This window comes from Crassostrea angulata, chromosome 1 (assembly GCF_025612915.1).
Source record: "Crassostrea angulata isolate pt1a10 chromosome 1, ASM2561291v2, whole genome shotgun sequence".
Lineage (NCBI taxonomy): Eukaryota > Metazoa > Mollusca > Bivalvia > Ostreida > Ostreidae > Magallana > Magallana angulata.
Window position 1 is genome coordinate 15,794,507 of NC_069111.1, and position 19,538 is coordinate 15,814,044.

The 19,538-nt window shown below is 32.7% G+C and overlaps 1 protein-coding gene across 2 annotated transcripts in view; it reads left to right on the forward strand.

Moving 5' to 3' along the window:
* LOC128181564 (uncharacterized) overlaps positions 1–19,538 on the forward strand; it is a 56,146-nt gene that overhangs the window by 11,243 nt on the left and 25,365 nt on the right. For both annotated transcript variants that reach the window (XM_052850016.1, XM_052850025.1), the window contains 19 exons: positions 991–1,125; positions 1,604–1,690; positions 10,152–10,222; positions 10,500–10,573; positions 10,975–11,057; positions 11,442–11,524; positions 12,692–12,825; positions 13,048–13,180; positions 13,391–13,512; positions 13,620–13,640; positions 14,595–14,715; positions 15,048–15,185; positions 15,395–15,505; positions 16,015–16,184; positions 16,480–16,639; positions 16,873–16,974; positions 17,194–17,319; positions 18,122–18,261; positions 18,834–18,900. In XM_052850016.1, the coding sequence (XP_052705976.1) occupies positions 991–1,125; positions 1,604–1,690; positions 10,152–10,222; positions 10,500–10,573; positions 10,975–11,057; positions 11,442–11,524; positions 12,692–12,825; positions 13,048–13,180; positions 13,391–13,512; positions 13,620–13,640; positions 14,595–14,715; positions 15,048–15,185; positions 15,395–15,505; positions 16,015–16,184; positions 16,480–16,639; positions 16,873–16,974; positions 17,194–17,319; positions 18,122–18,261; positions 18,834–18,900 (2,078 nt within the window). The remainder of the gene's footprint in view (positions 1–990; positions 1,126–1,603; positions 1,691–10,151; positions 10,223–10,499; positions 10,574–10,974; positions 11,058–11,441; positions 11,525–12,691; positions 12,826–13,047; positions 13,181–13,390; positions 13,513–13,619; positions 13,641–14,594; positions 14,716–15,047; positions 15,186–15,394; positions 15,506–16,014; positions 16,185–16,479; positions 16,640–16,872; positions 16,975–17,193; positions 17,320–18,121; positions 18,262–18,833; positions 18,901–19,538) is intronic.

A 19,538-nucleotide genomic window follows, 5' to 3' on the forward strand; every position in this document is an offset into this window, starting at 1 on the left:
AGAGGAGCCAGGCGAGGGGCAGGGAGAGGGGTCGTATGAAAGCGAGGAGTATGAGGAGGATTTCCGTATCCTCACAGGTCCTAAATTGTTTGCTAGTGCACCTACAGGGCAAGGAATCATTGTGTTTAATTTGTCCCATGATGCTAGATATATTTCAACTGACACCAGCATATAGGAAGTTTTGGTCACTAGTACAATGTACCGGTACCTGTAAAAAGATTTATCGTAATGCCAGGTGTATAATACCTGATGGACCATTAAAAAGTCTATCATGAATTTATTTTTGCTACACCTCTGCTCTATATTTCGTATAACCACAGTTCATATCTCTGTAAATGCAATTGGCCCAACAGAGATAAATGTTCTGAAAAATTTCAGTCAAGATATATTGAATAAACAAATTCTTTCATTGAATACAGTAATATATACTAAATTTGCTCTACTGGTAATTATTTCCCATGGAATATTATGTCAACAAAGTATGGTACAATATTTTAAGCAGGGGAAAAAAGTGTTTGTTGCTTAAATGAACAAATCACCTGTTCATTAGTTATTTTTGTGTACTTAGCATGTTTCGTCTGATTTAAGTTTGATATTTGTGTAGTTACTGGTAATATATATATCTATGTGTTTATGTATACATGACGTTAATGAATAGATTGTGTTTTGTGTTCATCATATATTCTTGTATTTCACTAGAAGGTTTTTTGTGCTTTTTAATTAGCTATACCTAGATACATTGTATAACCAACAGTAGTGATTTAAAGCAAATCATAGCATATACATAGATAAAACCATGTATCAATATTAAGTGAAAATGTGTACAATCTTTATTCTTTCAAGGTAAAATATTTTTAAATCTTTTGATTATATTATTACTGGTGCGGTTAATAATGTGCTTAATGAGAATATACTGCATACAAAGCATAGGCAGTAGTGAAAAACTTAATCAGTCTTGCTGTATTTATAATGGTCCTTGTGTGTTTTCAGGGAGAAATCAGGGCTTTAGACACAACTTCTCCTCTTATGCGGAATGGGAGAAAACCTATGGCTACCAGTTAAGCAGTGGCAGCGGTAGCGAGAGTGATGATTCTGACTTAGACTCGGATGAAAAGAAAAATGCTGGTAAGTAAAAATATCTCGATAGAAAAAGGTGCATGCTGCTCCATAACAAAGACTAGTTTTTGAAAATCTAATAAGTACCTAGAAAATGCAATATCTGTAAATAACATATTGGATGTGAGGTAATGCTATATACCGGTATGTGCGCTTCTCTTATAATGCAATTTTTTGCACTTGGTTGCAATTAAGTATGACATTCAAGGCACCCTGATCTCCATGCATTCAAAGCAGCATTACAATTTAAGTAACATCTGGTTTCTCAAAAATCTTTTTGATAATGATCATGTAACTTAGGAGCCACACCAATTTCTGTCCCCAGGTAGTGAATGCTATATAATTCATGTTAAACAAAGACTGCACTACATAGCTTGCACCACTTTGGCATCCAAAATGGGTTTATAGCCTCTGTGGTTCATGTATCATATATTTATTGTATTTTCTCTAAAAGTTTACAACTTGTCTTATCTATAATCTGCTATAGTGGAAGAAAAAAGGAGATCATATCATATGCGTGCAGGGGTTAGTTGCGAAAGCCACATTAAGGGTTATTATGACGAAAATCTAAGTGGTAAGGCTTTTGTTAGATTTCACTTCCTCACTGATGTTGGAATGGTATCATTGTTATTTCATCACTTTGTTCACTATACATGTATATAGGTTTCATGTATGTGTCATCACACATATATAATTACTCACTTTGTTGTTCATCTAGTGGTAAACTGTTGTGTTTCGATGTTTTATGTAGTTCTTTCACAAAGAGTTTTGTTTTCACCTTGTAAATTTTATATATGCATGTACAGAATTTTTTTCTTGGTATGCGATAATACCCAAAAGATATGCATGGTGGTAGACATTTTATTTTCTTATTTATTTATTTTATTTTTGGTGTGCACACTGTGTGAGGTTTTATTGCGCTCAGGCAATGGTTTTGGGCTTGGTCATTTTCTTATAAATGTAGAGAGCTTGCTCAAATCATTTCTTGCAGATGAATTTTAATCTAATTTATGAAAGGAGTCTTTTTGGTGTCTTTTTGTTATCATGGTCATTATGGCTCCTGTAAGTCAGAAACTCTGGCTCTCCTGTTTAATTTATTTATGTTAAAGTTTAATGGAAACCACCTGTTGGACCCATAAAAGATATCATTGATGCCTTTTAAGAGGTTCACTTAGCCCCAACTTTACCTTCTGCAATGGAACTACAGTGTAACCTAATAAAGCCATCCTGTTTGTGTTGGTATAAACAGATAGTCTGATAAGAGCAAGGTGCCAAAGTTTTGAAACATTAAAAAATTGCAGTCAGAATATTAAAGGAGGGTAATCTAGATTTGTCAGGTGCTGGTTCCCTTGTTAAATTCAGTTTGTTGTTGTCATACTCCATAATATTTTAAAGACTTGGACATTTGTAGGTTCATTGACTGGTGTTATTACAATTCCTGCTCAGACATTTTTGATGTCATTCTTTTTATCGTATTCTTCATAAACAAGCTGTTCTATGTTTTATTTTATTTTGTTAAATGCAGTCAAATCACTTAATGTATGCACTTGCCATGATAATTGTAACAAGGAAATGATGTTAATGTATGCCATAATACTTTGGCACCTTTTTAAACAAAACTTCATTAGAATGATTTGATTATAGAAAATAACTCTTTTGGCCATTTTTTTAAAAGATGAATAACAACACATTCACTTAATGTCATCCTTAATTCATAATAACATTAGTTGTACATTGATTTTTAGCTAATTTTAATTCAATTACAGAGTCTCAGAATTCTGGATATTTAAGCACTCTGTTCATTTTGCTACAATTATGCACAGACATGCATCAATAGACGTTTTTTGTTACATTTTTTAGCTAGCTGTAGTTTTTTGTTTAATCATTGCTTTCTAATCATAAAGCAATTTGCACATAAATTGTATTGATTCCGTTTGTTACCAAGAAAACTCCCTGTAATTAGAAGCTTCCAAATTGTTTGATCGATTAATTATGAATACAGTGCAAGGTTATGTTTTTTCATTATCAAGTAACATACAGAATACTCCTATCAAGGCTGAATTTCATATACTGGTCTTTAGAGGTACTAGCTACAGTGTTAAGCATCTCTTTGCCTACTTCTTGTAGGTAAAGTATATTTCCTTTCAGCAATAGGATGATCACACGTACTGCAGGTTATTTATAGCAAGAAGAAAAACATGCTCGGTACATGTACATGTACTCATTTTCAAGATCAGAACTTAGTCTAGAGGCAAAAGTTGCCAAATTTATCTGTGGTCTAAGACCTTATAAGCATTAAGAGACAGATTAAAATGTTTAAGTTGTATAGGTAGAAAAGACGTAGAACACAGGCTGTTTTAGGCCCCCCCAAAAATGGAACTATTTTAAAGGGTTAGAACTGTAAGGTCAAGGTTGCAATAGACATGTCTTGAATCCATTATGATCTAAGCAAAATATAAATGATATTGGTTATACATGTATAGGGTAGAATGATATTGATTATTCTTGGCCAGGTACACAGATTGCATATTAAAAACCAAAGAACCTCCATTTTTATTTTGAAAAAAGGTCAAAGGTCTAGGTCACCATTGATTTTTGGAAATTCCTGATTTTTAAATCATAAGGCAATTAAACACTATATTGGTAGGAATATTCATATTTAAATCCAAGTCAAGGTCAGATTAAGTCACCATTGCCTGTGATAAATGAACTAATTCATTTGAAATTACAGAATTTTTTGTTATTCAATCCTTTTTACTGAAAGTAGACATAAATAACTGGTCATATGCATTGTCTATACATATGATATTTTTTTTAGATTTTCTTATTCACAGTTTTAGTAATTGATTACCAGTAAATGAAAAATGTTTTAAAAGATGTTCAATTACCGGTGAGAGTCTGAAGTTAAATATTATTTGTAAATATTGATGATTTTTTGTAACTAATGAAGCAGTGGGCTGATTATTTATTTTTGGACGAAACTTCAAATGCGCTTGCATAGATAGGAGTTAGATGGCCCACGTAAGAGAAATTCAGACCTGGTCAGTTTTTGGAGTTATCTCTCTTGCACTATTTGCATGTAAGATAAAACTTTTGCAATTCATTTGGCTTTGTTATCCACTGCATGTATTATCTCTGGAGTGTCTCCTCCCCATATAGCTAATTTGACCACTACGTATATTTATTCACTTGTCTATCAATTTGACCAAATGAATCCTAATATTTCCTCTGAGTTCAAATTACACTGAACAAAAACTTTGACTAATTAAAAAATAAGCATTTTAAATGCATAAGTATATTTATTAGATTTCATCAAGTAAGTAAGAAATAACATTAAAATATTATGTTTGCATTAAACAATATGGTTAAACTTTTTTGTATAAGAATGATTTCAAAATACTAGTAACCTTTGTACCTCAGACCCATTTTCACAATGTACCCTGTTATAAGGTCTTTCAAATGCAGAATGATGGCAGAACATAATTAATCTAATAAATGTATTGTTAATACCATCCTATTATGCAGATCAACTTTTGAAATACTATGAAACCCTTTTATTGAAGGCATTAAAGTTCTTTGCTTCACAAACAAATAAGCATATTATTGATTTTTCCATTTCAATAAGATACCTATTGGTGTTGGTTTTGGTAGGAGTTTTAGATATGTGCTCATGGCATTCATTGCTGATAACATGCAAGTTTCCTTTTAGCTCTCTATATGGCTTTTAAGTTAATCTTTCTAAAATATATACAAAGAGCACAATATTTCTTCATGTTTGAACTGTTCCAGAGAGAATTATCTCCTGGTTACCAATGGTAATATTTTGCTTTGGATGTACATTACAATAGCTCTATAACCAATTAGTCAGAATGCAAAACAAATCTTGGTTTATAGGTAGAACAAGCAGAAGATACTAACAGAATACTGTGGAATCATTAGATATTGTGTCGGCTCATTTTCGTGGAGTTCATGGGTAGCTCTTACCTACGAATTAACATCCTCCATGAGTGAATAATTTTTATGATCCCACTGTAAACTATGGGGTTGGGTATCTCAGTAGACTATGTTTTCTCTTTAAGTTTGATTGTAGATCTTCCAAATCCACCCTGTTATTCCAGTGCTACAGTACATGGTTTTCTGATTCTTACTTTTATGGTGGGGGGGGGGGGGGGGAGGAGATGAAGTTTAGTTGGAAGGTGAGATGTAGATTTTGTTTGATATATTTAGATACCAAATTCATGCCCATAAATAAAATCCATGAAAAAGTATTTTATTTTCATTTTTTGCGTTCTTGCATTGCACTTTGCATTCATTAGTGTGAAGTCACAGATGTTATATTGTTAGACTTCAACAATTAGTGTTTGTAGTGCCTGTCTTTTCTTTGATCTCGCCAGTGTATTCACTGCCTTAGGTTGTTGGGTAACACAGAGTGCAGTAGACAGTTCTATGTCACTGGAAGAATTATTGAGTAGATATAATTACTTAAGTATTGACAGATTTCAAATTAAAGTTTATAGGACTGCGTTGAAAAGCACTTTATACTCAACGATTTGGCAGATTTCTACCATATGGAGAGGTTTAAATTTCTGTTCAGACATGTTTAATGAAAGCCTGATATCTTTTGTGTTGACCACATAACATTTCAAGATAGCAAGTATCTAGTAGTTGTAAATGATAAATTCACTTTCTATCAAATGTATACAAACTTGAATGAGTTGGTTGTTGAACATGATTAAAGTTTTATTCTTCGATTGAGTTTGCTGGAGACATAATTAAGAAATAAGATATTTGTCATCTTCATTAGCAAATAGAAAGTTTATTGACTGTGTAAGAGCTTTTTGAAATTGGATTAAAGTTGCGTCTAGGTTTGGATGAAAAAAAAATATGGTTGCCAAGTTGAGTGTTAGGAGATTTTTATTTTGAGCACCAGTAGGGAATGTGCATATGATTCATATGTCTCTTTCCTTGCTATGTTAAATGTGGAATTAAAGATTTACGCATTATAAACCATCGATCGTCATCGGATTTAATGCCACAGCTTGTTTTTCTCGTTAATGACTCTCTCTCAAAAAAAGTATGAGCATTATTATGGTAGATTTTTTTTTCTATTGTGGTCTTTAAACTTTACTCTCTGTGATTGATCTTGCAAAGAACTTTGTTTTTTTCCATTTCCTCTTTTACCATGATGTATGCAGCAAGATACAATGGATATGTTTTCGGTGTCTGGTAGACCGGAATTTCACTAGTGCTCCGTTTATGGGACTTTAATGAACAACTCAAATAGGCCAAATATTTTTGGAGTGAAGATTTGTGGATTTTATTGATTGTGCTGTAGTTTGAACCATTATGAGCCATTTTCATATCATTTGACAGAAGTTGAAAACCTTTTCTTCCGGTGTGAATGATTAATATACATATTGACAAAACTGTTACAGAATATATCTTTAGGAGACGGAGACTTGCATAGACCCCTGTTTTCATTGATTGACTTTCGATCGGCTTGGGTGTGAAATTTCCCGTCATTAATTTGAAGTAACCCTTGTGAGGCAATATTTTTTCTCAATTTGAAAGTGAAATGAGATTATAGCTCTCTGACGTTGATGATAATTTCGAGTATTTCAAGGAAATGTTTCTTTTGTTTTCATTGCATGATCGGTCATGACTTTTATTGCTTGCTCGGGATAGTTTGTGTCAGGAAATTCAATAGCTAATGAATGTGGATGAACTAATGCCAGAGCCATTGTTTACAATGAAACTTCATCTGAAATGTACACCAACAGGGGTTTAATACTCCGTTATGGTAGATATGTCATTTATTGACCCAGCAGATTTGATGTAAGATTTATTTCTCTATGTATGAACAACAAATGTGAAATTCAAACACACCTTATGCTTATCAAAATGAACTTTAGAGGAGAGAGAGATATGTACCATTACCATGAATACCAAAGATAACAGTGGAACAAAATCACAGACCATCCATAGATTAGTAAAGGATTTCAACGAGGGTTGCTGAAAGTGTGGTCCAAATACAAGGAAAATTTTAGTAGTTTTTGGAACTTAGGAGGAAAAATGTACAATAACGACATATTTTCAATCAAAGGAAAGAAAGAGACTCTTGAAAGTCTGCCTGCAGTTGCCAAAGAGAAAACCAAAGAACAAGAGAATAATTGCACTGCCAGTTCAGACGAGGATGATAATTACTATATGTTATGGCAATTTCTAGATTCCTCGGAAATTCTAGATCACTTTGATTTCTTTAAAAATGCAGGTAATGTATGCTATAGATGGTTTTAGCTCCTATTGGTTTTCATTATTTTGATAGCTGGATGGTTCTGTCACAGACTTTGAGGAGCTTTCGTACTGTTACTAAGTTCTCAGTTGATGAAAGTTTTACGTTGTTGTTGTTTGTATGTCTTGTTGGAACATATGCAGTTAGATTGTATCAATTTCTGTTTAATACTTGTAATTATAATACCAATCAACAGATTGTTGTAAACCATTAGAATATGAAATTGGCTTGATTTATGGTACAATACCAGTTATATGCTTATAAATGAAAAACAAAATAAGAAATTTGAAAAAATTGGGGGTTTTCTGTCATTTAATTTCTTGACTGTCCTTCGAGATTTGCAAATTATTTTTAATTTATAAATAAGTAAAGCTGAACTGGTCAGTGCTTTAAAGTAAAACTTTCAAAGAAAGGATTAACTTGAAGTGACCAAACAAGGTTAAATACCTTGACTTTTAATGTTTCAGTTGAAATAATATGTGGTTCTTATATAGCCTACCGTTAGAATTCACGGGTAATTAATAGGAACCTTATTTTAAAGCAGTGTTCAAATAGTACATGCCTTTAATAGTGAACCATTGCATTGTTTTTATTAGGTATCTATAAGGTTTACATAGTATTCCGACTTTGTAGATTTTCAAATATTTGAGAGCTGAAAGTTTTGAAATCAGCTGACAACTAGAATTTCCTTTAAATAGCCTACAAATAATAACAATTTGTTTAACAAAGACAATCATTATACCGGTATGTATTTCTTTTAGAGGTCAAAATTTCGATCTTTACCATAAATTTTTACCTGAAAACTTTTTGAATGTAATGAAGGGTTACTTTCAGTTTTTTTTTAAAGAACTTTTAAAATAACTAAAGGTTTACATATATATATGGATTGTTGTACCTAGAAATTGGAAGATTCAAAAATATAATTGTACTAGTTGGAAAAAACCAGAAGAACCAAGCTAGGATATTCTTTAGAAAAATGGTACTTTTAGTTCACTGTAAAGTTTTATTGCCAATCCTTTTTCTTTTTCATTCATTGTTGTGTGCAATGAACTTTTCCGAGTAAGTAGTTTGTATGTGAACAAGTTCTTTCTGTAGATTGATCTATTTTGTCAAACAAACTCATTCAGCAAAAAAAAGTTTATAGGCTTCTGAATTCATGAATTATTTATCATTTGCTAATGTTTGTCTTTGAATCTTGAGACAAAGGTCATGCTATATGTAATGTCTCTTTTAAAAGGGTCTACAGTTGTTTAGAATCAGGATCAATGTGTCATATACAGACAAATTCATTTTAATAGCAATGGACAAATTGATTGGACAGAGCATGTGGAATCATATCTTGATAATTAACATGATGTATGCTGCAGTGCACTAACATTACCAAATCTTGATAATTTAAGCTTAATTAAGAATTAACAAATTGTAAATTCCCCTTTAAATTAATTAGCTCTACACTATTTATGGAATGTAATTTGGATTTTAATATATATAAATAGTTCTTGCTATGAGTTCAGGGTTAGTTCAGCATTGGTTTACCATCATTCTTAAACATGGAATACTGGTAATTTCTTTAAATCAAAATATGTACTCTTTTGTTGTCCTATATGTGTAAGAATTATTTTTAATCAAAAGCATTGATTATCTCCATGCATGGACTCTAGATCATTCCTTGTGTTTTACGTACAGTGTGTAACCAAACTAGAGGGGACTGGAATTTGAGACTTGGTTTTGTTCTGTAAAGCTGATTTCAAAGATTATAATCTGTTTGTGTTTTGATGTTAAATCTTGGATAGAAATCCGCCACTACAATGCATACATTTAAAATGTTGTTTTTAAAAAGCATCCTAATGCTACCATGTGTCCAGATTTAATATCTGTTGGTAGATAATAACGCAAATACAGTCTTATCGAATGATCACTGTAGAAATTTAATCCGTTTCGCGTGTGTTACAGATATAGGCTCAGTGTCATGGCTCAAGCCTGCAGTCTGTCATATTGCAATCTTGTGAGATTTGACGTCAAGAAATTTTGTTGTTTTTTCTTTAAAATTGTCCAGAGAGGGGTTTAAATGGCAGGATTGTTTTGAAATTGATTGTCATTATTTTTGTATACAAGTCAGACATCTTAAATTGTCTTTGCATACATTTTATTTTTTTAAACTTTTTGAACTGAAGAACAGAAAAGGTGTATTTCGATCTTTGTCGTGGCAAAGAGGCAATAAGAGGAAAGAGATCTTACAAATATAAATAAATAATTCATCATCATTGAGTTCCATTGCAGACAGTGTTTTCTTTAATCTCTTCAGTTTCATCTCTAAGACATGCTATGAACAGGAACTTGATACTAAGATCCTTTCCATTAAAAAAAACAACCCTATTTGGCTTCTCACTTAATGACAAATTTCTTGAACTTTTTTTCTGTTTTTCCAAGTCCAACAGTGTATTAATACCCTCATTGAATGCTCAAGACACAAGATTTCTACCTTACCTTGCAAATGTCAATTACTGTATTCAGACATTTTGCTTCCTATTTCAGGTTACAGGGCAAAAAATATGAATGATAGAATAAGATATCTTATTTCAAAATTATTAAACCAATTTAGAGTTGCTACATGTATAAGGTTCCTTGCAGCTCAGTTATCTGCATAGAAAGCAAGATCAAATCAATACATAAATATGTGCTGTATTAAAAATTTCATGAGTTCAAGATGCAGTTTTATTACCAGTAATTTGTTTTCTTTCAGACAACAAACTTCAGGAAGAACTTCTACGCACAACCCAGCTTGTTTATAGCTACAAAGATGGCAAGGGGATGGTAAGTTAATGTAATACAAATGCATCTAAAATAAGAAGCAATCAACAATTAAGAAAAAAAATAAACAACAACAATCATATATAAACCGCTGTAGAAAAATGGGAGGTTGTAGGGAGGATTAATTATTTAAAAATTTTGGGTAACTATTATTTTTAAAATTTGACTAGCCAAAGAAACATGCACAATGATGTATGAAAATGAAGGGAAGCTGGCTGGGAGTTAATAATAAATGAAAATTTGTGGGCAACTTTTGATGGATTCTGTATCATTGGTTTAGGTACCCAAACTCCGAGAGCCCAGGAACTTGTACGCTCTTGCCAAAGAACTGGGTCCACAGCAGGCAGCTAGATGGTAAATGTGGAAAGTACAAGAAACCTTGAAGTGAAAGATCCTGCCAATCACACAATCAATGGGTGATAGCAGCTGAAACACTTCATGTGGAATAGAGACATTAGTACAATGTATATATTGATATAAATGGTTAAATATAGGTGGGGTTATAAGAGAATGGCTATTGACTATCTGCTTGTTAGCATTCAAATGTGAACTTGATCGACTATTAAAGTTTAATATGTTTTCCAGCCAGTTTTAATCTATGGGTGGTAAAATTTAATGAATATAAACCAAAAGCATTAATCAATTTAATGGTAAAAATAAATACCCCAGTGTTTATGTACACAGTTTATTCTTTACGAAGTATTTGAATGCTTATAAATGCCCGGAAAATGACTGCCTTGTCTTCGTTGTTTCAGGCCAGCAGACATTCAAGTCTTGGATGAGAAGGTCAAACACATTAGATATATTCCACCAGATCCTGAGTTATTCTATAAACCAAGTGAGTCATTGATTGAAACAAAAAAAAATAATTGCAAATAAAGAACAACAAAAACCAAACAAAAGGCAGTAACATTGAAACTTAATAGCTGTTTGATCCATATATTAGCCAATGAAAAGGGAAAACATCAAAAACTTTCTGAACATACTTTAGCCAATTCACATCATCAAAATTAGTCATTTTCTATGGACATCTAAAAGTTGGTCTTTTTCAAAGACAGAGATATTTATATTTTACAATGCCTTGTCAAACACTATTGGAAGAATCAATAAATTTTTATTTCCAAAATTCAAAATTATGTAAGTCTACAAACAGTACATTATTGGCAACAAATTATTTGTTGGCTTACCTGGTAATTATTTCAACGTCCGGCTCATTTTTTAGCTGGATGCGAGAAAACACCAATGGTAAGGGGAGAAGAAAATGGGGGTCGCCTGGTGTACATGTATGAGCCTCGCTCAACTTTTGTAAGTATCTCATGCTGCCATATACATGTCTATAACAATCTTCTTTTGATATGCATAATAATTGGGACTATTCCCTCCATGCAAGGGGTCCTGATTGTACCCCTGGCCTTGGGACTCTTGACCTTAATTATGATGTTTTATTGGAAAAACAATTTGTGTATGCCTAGCTGTGAGTGACTTTCAACTTCCACTAACATGACATCTTTTTTGGTCTATAGTTTACTGAAAGTGTTTCTCACCCTCTGAAGGTAATACTGTTGGACTGTTCACTTATTTTTGAAAAGAACCCACTGAGATTCATGTATATGGAAATGGGAAAAAATTGTTGCAAACATTTAATGTTAAGAATAGAAAAAGCTCATTTGAATGGCTATTATATTGAAATTTTGAATTTTAAAAACCATCTTGATGTATTGTTCATTGAACTGAAGAAAGTAAATTAGCAAATGAACGGTTCTTCTGGTAAAAAAAAATTGCTGATATTTAATGCAATGTGCATTTAAAAAGAGTAAATGTTATGAAAACTGCCCATGTAAATAGAGTTTAAACTGCTAGTTACTTAGCTCAAGCCAGGATGACGAGGTACATTTTATATCAAGTGTTTATCTTTGTTTCATATTTCTTTTTGATATTTACTTCTTGTTCAGTTGAAAGTGTTGAAGTGTTTACTTTCCATTTTAAAAGTTTAATCATTGTATTAAATTGAAAATGTGTAATTGAATCTTACAATTAAAAAAACGTATTTCAAAATCCTTTGAATATGGGCACAAGCAAGTGCAAGAAAGAATGCTTAAAAAAATTATTCATGCTGTCTCATTTGCTATAATATATAAAGATAAGATTCCAATGAATAGTACAAAATTATGTAATTATATCTCAGATTACTTGCTTGTACAGTCAAACCTTGTTATCTCGTACTAGATGGGAAAAACTTCGAGATATCCGAGTAATTGATACGGTATATCAAGGGAAAAACTCGTAAAGTATAAGGGTTGGGACTTACTAATCACTTAGACATATCCATTGTGTTCAAGATATCAGTGCTTGAGATACCGAAGGTCAACTGTATCATAAATACATTAAATACCTGAAGTTTCAAGGTAATGGAACCTCAGCACAGGCTCTAGAAACATGACACTGACAGATTGCTCGATTTGTCTTTGACAGTTTGTGAGGTCTCGAGTAGGTGGACTACGCTCAGGGCCTCAGAAGTGCAATATTGAACTGCAGTCCGAAGAAGACGATACTCTGATATTTGAATCTCGATTTGAAAGTGGAAATCTTGCCAAAGCTGTTCAAGTGTAAGAATTTGGGAGAGTCTCTGGTTTTGATATTAATCCTTTGAATCAACCAACTGATAAGGAAATTGAGTTATGATTTATCTCTTAAATAACCATCAGAAAAATTGTAACACTTGCATATAGATAATTTTTAAATCAAGAAAAGGGTTATATATCTATTGGTAATTGATTTTGACGGTTTGTTCTGAAATGGGTGCTCATTTACATCTGGCGGTGTTACAGGAACTCCACTGACTATGAGCTGTGGCTGAGGTATGACCTCTACACGAACAAGCACACACAGTGGTTCTACTTCCGGGTATCCAACACCAGGGCCAACAAAACATACCGCTTCACCATCGTCAATTTCATGAAGGTACACCACTAGCTTACCGGTCGAATGTAAAACAAAATGCTATAGAATTTCAATTATAGATTAGAGTGCATGTACAGTCTTCAACAAACAGACATATCTTTTTCATGCTTACATCAAGTACAATATGACATGCAGCACATGTTTTTTGTTGCTGACATGAATGTTGATATGATTTATGGAGTTCTAAATATTGTTGTATTTTGTTTTTAGTCTGATAGTCTGTACAATGATGGAATGAAGCCATTGATATACAGCGAGAAAAATGCTCAACAGAAGAAGGTTGGATGGGTGCGGGGAGGAAGTGACATCAAATACTACAAAAATAATCTCAGGTACGAAACCTCACCAATGCTCTTTTTTTACTGAGAGCAACTGTGAACACAGTAATTTTTTTTCTCTGGTATAATGTCAAATAATGTTTGAATTGTCAAATCTACAGTTTATCAGGCACAATCAACAGGTAAGATTGGCACCATTGGTATCCATGTGACAAGAGCTAGTTCATACATCAGCCATCAGTCATCTATTGTCATTGGTAGTTGGGCTGGCAAGTTTAATCATCATTCAGAAAAGAACATATAATCGTATACATGTACATGTAAATGCACAATGATGCACTGCATTTAAATAATTATGATTAAAGTACATTGAATATTTTATTAGTGGTACATTATCCATTATAAAACTTGTCACCAAGAGGTAGATCGAAGTATGTAAAAGAGAGCATTAATGTAGGAACCTTTATGATTTACAGTGGGACCAGACCATTCATCCCCCACCTCAGTATTCCAACGCTTACTAAATGTGTACCCTTTTTTACCTCTTACTGTAGGGGTTATTTTTTCCCTCATTTTATTTTCACCCAGTGCACTACTCAGTGGGTATATCTAAAATGTAATGTGCATCTTGTACTTGAAAACAGATTTGGGGAAGGTTTAATTGAAACAAAGTGGGCTCATGGTTTGTTACTAGTGGGTGAAAGTAACATGAGGCTAAATAATACCCTTTTAAACTTTATGTGTTCCAGAGTGAGAGATTGCTAGGTCATATAGAGTTAATCATTGCCATTGATCTTAAGAAATTGTAAAATTTCCCATATCAAAACCAAAGATTCATTGACTGAGAGTGGGTCTTTTGTAAATACATGTAATAGTTGTCTAGCTCCCACTGAATTTTTTAGAAAAACCTTAGAAAACCTGGAATCTAGTATTTTGTGGCTTTTTGTCAAAGTGCTTTGATTGATACAGTGCTTATACTTTGTTCACCACTTAAAAAAAATCGTAAATTTACTGGAAGGATTAAAATGCACAATATCCTTTCTTTTGCTTTGTTCACTTGTAATTTAAAAAAGTTGTTCAAAAAGCAATACAATGTAAATATACTAACTGAAAAGTTTGTTTTATTTTTTGGACAGGTATTCTACCTCTAAATCTGACAAGTCTTTCTATTCGCTGACTTGGACTGTGAAGTTGGAGCATAACCATGACACAGTCTACTTTGCTCATTGCTTCCCATACACATACACTGACCTTCAAGTAAGTCAAAGCTTTATGCCCCCATCTCTCTCTTTTGCAGGAGAGAGCTTATTATTTTGCAAATGTTGGGGGGATGAGGCAGAAAAATTGCTTGGTTGGTTGGTATATACCAGTTGACCATGAAAAGTGGATGACCTCAAAATACGAATGTCAGATCTTGGAAAAATATGTTGGCTATGCGTTTTCTCTACATTTATGTTTTGAATTGCATTATTTTATCAGGATTTGATGTAGGTAGATGAAAAAAGCTTGGTAAAGAACGATAATTCTTAACAAATATACACTTACTGTTAGATGATGTTAATTCAAGTGTAATATATTTTGACTTTCAGGACTACTTGCTGGACATGAGCAATGATCCAGTGAAGAACAAGATCTGTAAACAGAGGGTGCTGTGTCGCACATTGGCAGGAAACCTGGTCTACCTCCTTAGTATCACCTCCCCCACACAGAACTCAGAGGACATGAAGGTCTGCAGGATAAACAAAATCTAACTTGTTTTCTTGAAATGAAATCGATTTTATCATTAACAAAAAAGCTCTCAGCTTGAAGAAGCAATGAAGAAATTATCATGGAAATCTAATTGCCATTGATTGGCAATTTTATGATGACTTGAGCGACAGTTTCTTAACTGTGCCCAATCAATCAAATAAATGTTTTATCATTTCCTACATTGTAGCACAAGAAGGCAGTTGTGATCACCTCCAGGGTACATCCGGGGGAGTGTAACTCCAGTTGGATGATGAAGGGCTTCCTGGACTACCTAACCGGTAACTCAGCTGATGCCAAGGTGAGTCTCCAGCACTGACCAATGGGCTTACAGAACACTGCAGAGCCCTGTGTTGAATTTCTACTCCCTCAATATCTAGATAACTGTGGAATCATTTTAATTCTTGGGAGCCAATTTTTTGTGGATTGGGTATTTTTGCTTATTTGTGGGGATTTAATTTGATGGATGCGTCAGTTTTCAGTTTCAGTAAGAAAATAATTCTAAATTTGATTTATTCAAGGATGTAAATTCATGGGAAAGGGCTTCCCACAAATATCAGCAAAAATTAAGCGACCAAGAATTCTTATGATTCCACAGTTATTGAGAACAACAAAAACATGGTTGTTTGGCAATTTTAGTAGTTGTATATAAATAAGTGTCATGTCAAAGTCTAGCATAAAAACTCATATAATCTAAATATTCACTTCAAATACAAGTCATATTTTAGTAGAAATACATTTAATGCTTCTTGAGAGGCATATTTAAAAAAAAAAAAGTGTTTGAGTTAAGCATTTCCTCTTACTTTTTAGCTGCTGCGTGATACTTTCATTTTCAAAATTGTGCCAATGTTGAACCCTGATGGAGTGATAGTAGGAAACTACAGGTGCTCGTTAGCGGGGAGGGATCTCAACAGGAACTATAAAACGGTGCTCAAGGACTCCTACCCTTCTGTGTGGCATACCAAAAACATGATCAGGAAGTAAGCACACTAATGTTCCAGTAGCCTGCATGGCATATGTGATTTAATTATGGAAGGGTTATTATGGCAATTTACATTAACAAAAATTTCTGGAGTTTAAAGAATTTTCATTTAGTAAGGTCACACTTAATTAATTACTTTTAGGTTGTTTTCCATACTTTGATCTATACTTTATGGTCAACCTGCAATGCAAAATCAATCGCATGTAGTTTTATGCATGATTACTCCATTTACATTGAGGCAATTTGTTTTTTTATTTTTTGGTTTACCAAATTTGATCCTTTTCTTTTTCCAGATTGTTGCAAGAAAGGGAGATTATTGTATACTGTGATTTACATGGACATAGTAGAAAACAAAATGTGTTTATATATGGCTGTGAAAATAGACACAATCCAGAGAAAAGGCTGAAAGAGAGAGTCTTCCCACTTATGCTCAACAAGAATGCCCCAGATAAAGTAAGATCAAGTGACAAAATACTTGAGTTACAACTTAAATATCAATTAAATTACAACTTGAATATCGGTTAAATATCATATATTAAATGTTCATTTAGTTGTATATGTATGTATTAACCAAAGATGAGCAATTAACTTTTTATATATTTTTTGATGATATGGAAGACATTTCAGTGAAATGTAGATGCAATCAAATATTGATCTTTATAATGAAATGATTTGTCTTTCTACAGTTTAAGTTTGAATCCTGCAAGTTCAAGGTGCAGAAAAGTAAAGAAGGAACAGGGAGGATTGTTATGTGGAATATGGGCATAATGAACAGTTATACTATGGAGGTTAGTACTTAAGTAATTCATGTATAAGTATCTAGTATGTTAATTAAATTATAAAAATGCATCATTAGACTATGTCAATATGAATTGCTTTTGTTAAGAAAAAAAGAAAAAGAATAGAATCTATTTCCCCCTTTTTGTTTAAAAAATGGCTAATTACATCTTGATGTTATGATATCAGACCTACCTTTTTTCATATTTGTATGTTGTTTTTTTTTCTAGGCCACATTTTGTGGTTCCACCATGGGCAAGAAGAAGGGTTACCATTTCAGTATGGCCGATTTTGAGGCGTTGGGTTACCATTTCTGTGATACACTGCTGGACTACTGTGACCCTGACAACACCAAAGTAAGGAGAAATCAATATATGTGTTTCTTATGTATATATGCATCAAGTGAAAGTATAATCAACCTAACAATTAAGAATTCTTCTAACAATTACTGCTCTGTCTATCAATGAGTTTTAGGTTTCTGATAGAACAACAGTCAACAGTATCTTGATTTATATTGTCTACTAACTCAAATTTTGCTTTGAAATGCTTGCCTTCATGATGTTGGTATGAAAATATGAGGAAATGCATAAATGATGGTAATTATAGCAGAAGTTGTAGATATAATCCACCATTTTCAGTGCTAACACTGAGAGCACATGCAGCTTAAAGAGAAAATACCAGCAATGTAGTTCTGTTTTACCTCTTTGATTTTTGCAGTCAATTCAGATTTTTTCTTTATAGATCAGTGCAGAAGAATATAGAAACTTTATGATATTTGCATGTGCATGAAAAATATCCACAATCTCAGCATATGCACATGCATGACATTGTGAATATGCATGAGATGGCTAAAGAAATATACAGGCTTTAATTTTGAGCACATATGATTGTAAAGTAATACTGGTTTTTTTTTCTTTTCAAATTTTATTTTTGATGATATTTGTGCTATATTGGGATTGAGGGAATAGAGTTTTGAAGAAAAAAAATTATGAAAATATTGAACTGCCTATTAGATGTTTGAAGTTGTTTATAGAATACTCCTAGAACATGGGTTAGCAGTAGAAGTGGTTATGGCTCAGATAGTTAGTTAATTATATCATTAATATATAGTATTATTAAGGAAAGGAATGACAAGTCTTTCTTACTGATACTTTGTAGAGTTGCAATATTCTTCTTGAAATTGAGGAGCGTTTGAAACGGGAGATAATGGTGAAGCTCCAGAAGGCAGCATCTACCTCAATGCCAGATATCAATGATATCAACCTCAGCGACTACTCCTCAGAAGACGTCGAGTCCAGGTATGAGCTAACAGTTGAATTTAAATAATTTTTGCATCATCCACAGATTCATTCTTTCTCATAAAGTATATGCATGTATATTTAATTAATCTCCAATTAAAAAATTAAACAATAGTGTGCACATATTTTAATTTTCAAAAATTTGCTACCCTAATGATGTCAGCAATAAAGTACCCTCTATGTAACAATTGTTGGTGCATAGGAAATTTAGATGATATTTAAACAGAAATTGGAAATTGCTTAAATTTTGGATTTTTCAGTAGTACATGAATACAGTCAAACTCTTGTTATCTCAAACTGTCTGGACTGTTTAAAAACTTTGAAGTATCAGAGTATTTGAGATATTGATGGTAAAATACTTCAAAAATAAGCTGTTGGGACTTACAAATCCTTCAACATATTATTTTCATTTCATTCGAGATATCAGTGTTCGAGATATCAAAGTTCAACTGTACATGTTTTTGAAAGTTTTTTTTTACCTACTACTGACACTTCTTTGCCATATATTCCAAATGCCGTCATAAAACTTCAAAGTTGATAGGTAGTGAAGATTGTTTACACTGTATTTTCAGTGATGGTGGCTCAGATAGCTCTGTGTCAGATGGTCCTCCAGTACATCTCCAGTTCACAGCGTCCAGGGTATGTAGCATCATCACAATCAACAAACCTTTTATGTATTCTATCATATCCGATATTTCAATAGTTGCAAGCTAAGGTTAAATCATAGTCCAATTGCACTCCCAAGTCAATGCAGAACATTTTACTTGACAGTTTGTAAAGATGTTTTATGTATAAGTACCGTAATGAAAGAACGGTTTAATGAATTTTTTTTTCTACTTTCACAGGAACAGAATGTATGTACTATGCATATTCGTGAACTAATAAATAAATATACACATTTTAACTATCTCCCAAGAAGTTAATGTTTAACTGTCCTTTGTCTAACATCATCCCCTTTGTATTTTTTTTTTAATGGTGGTTCATCTACTATTTTTAATTAAAAGGTTGAAGCAGTCCCTGTACTCTTAGTTTACCCATTAGAGCTTATTTTATTTTAACATCTATATACCCCTATGTTTCATTGTGTCTCATATATATTGACATAACAGTTCACAGGTTTTTACACTTCTTCATGTTGATAAATGCATTATTTAATTGCTCAGTTTTTGAGACTTAATTATTGCATAATACATTTTGCTGATTGCTATTTTGTGGAACATTTAAAATTTTCCATGCATCTATATATTTTATATAGATAAGATTATCTAGATTTATTC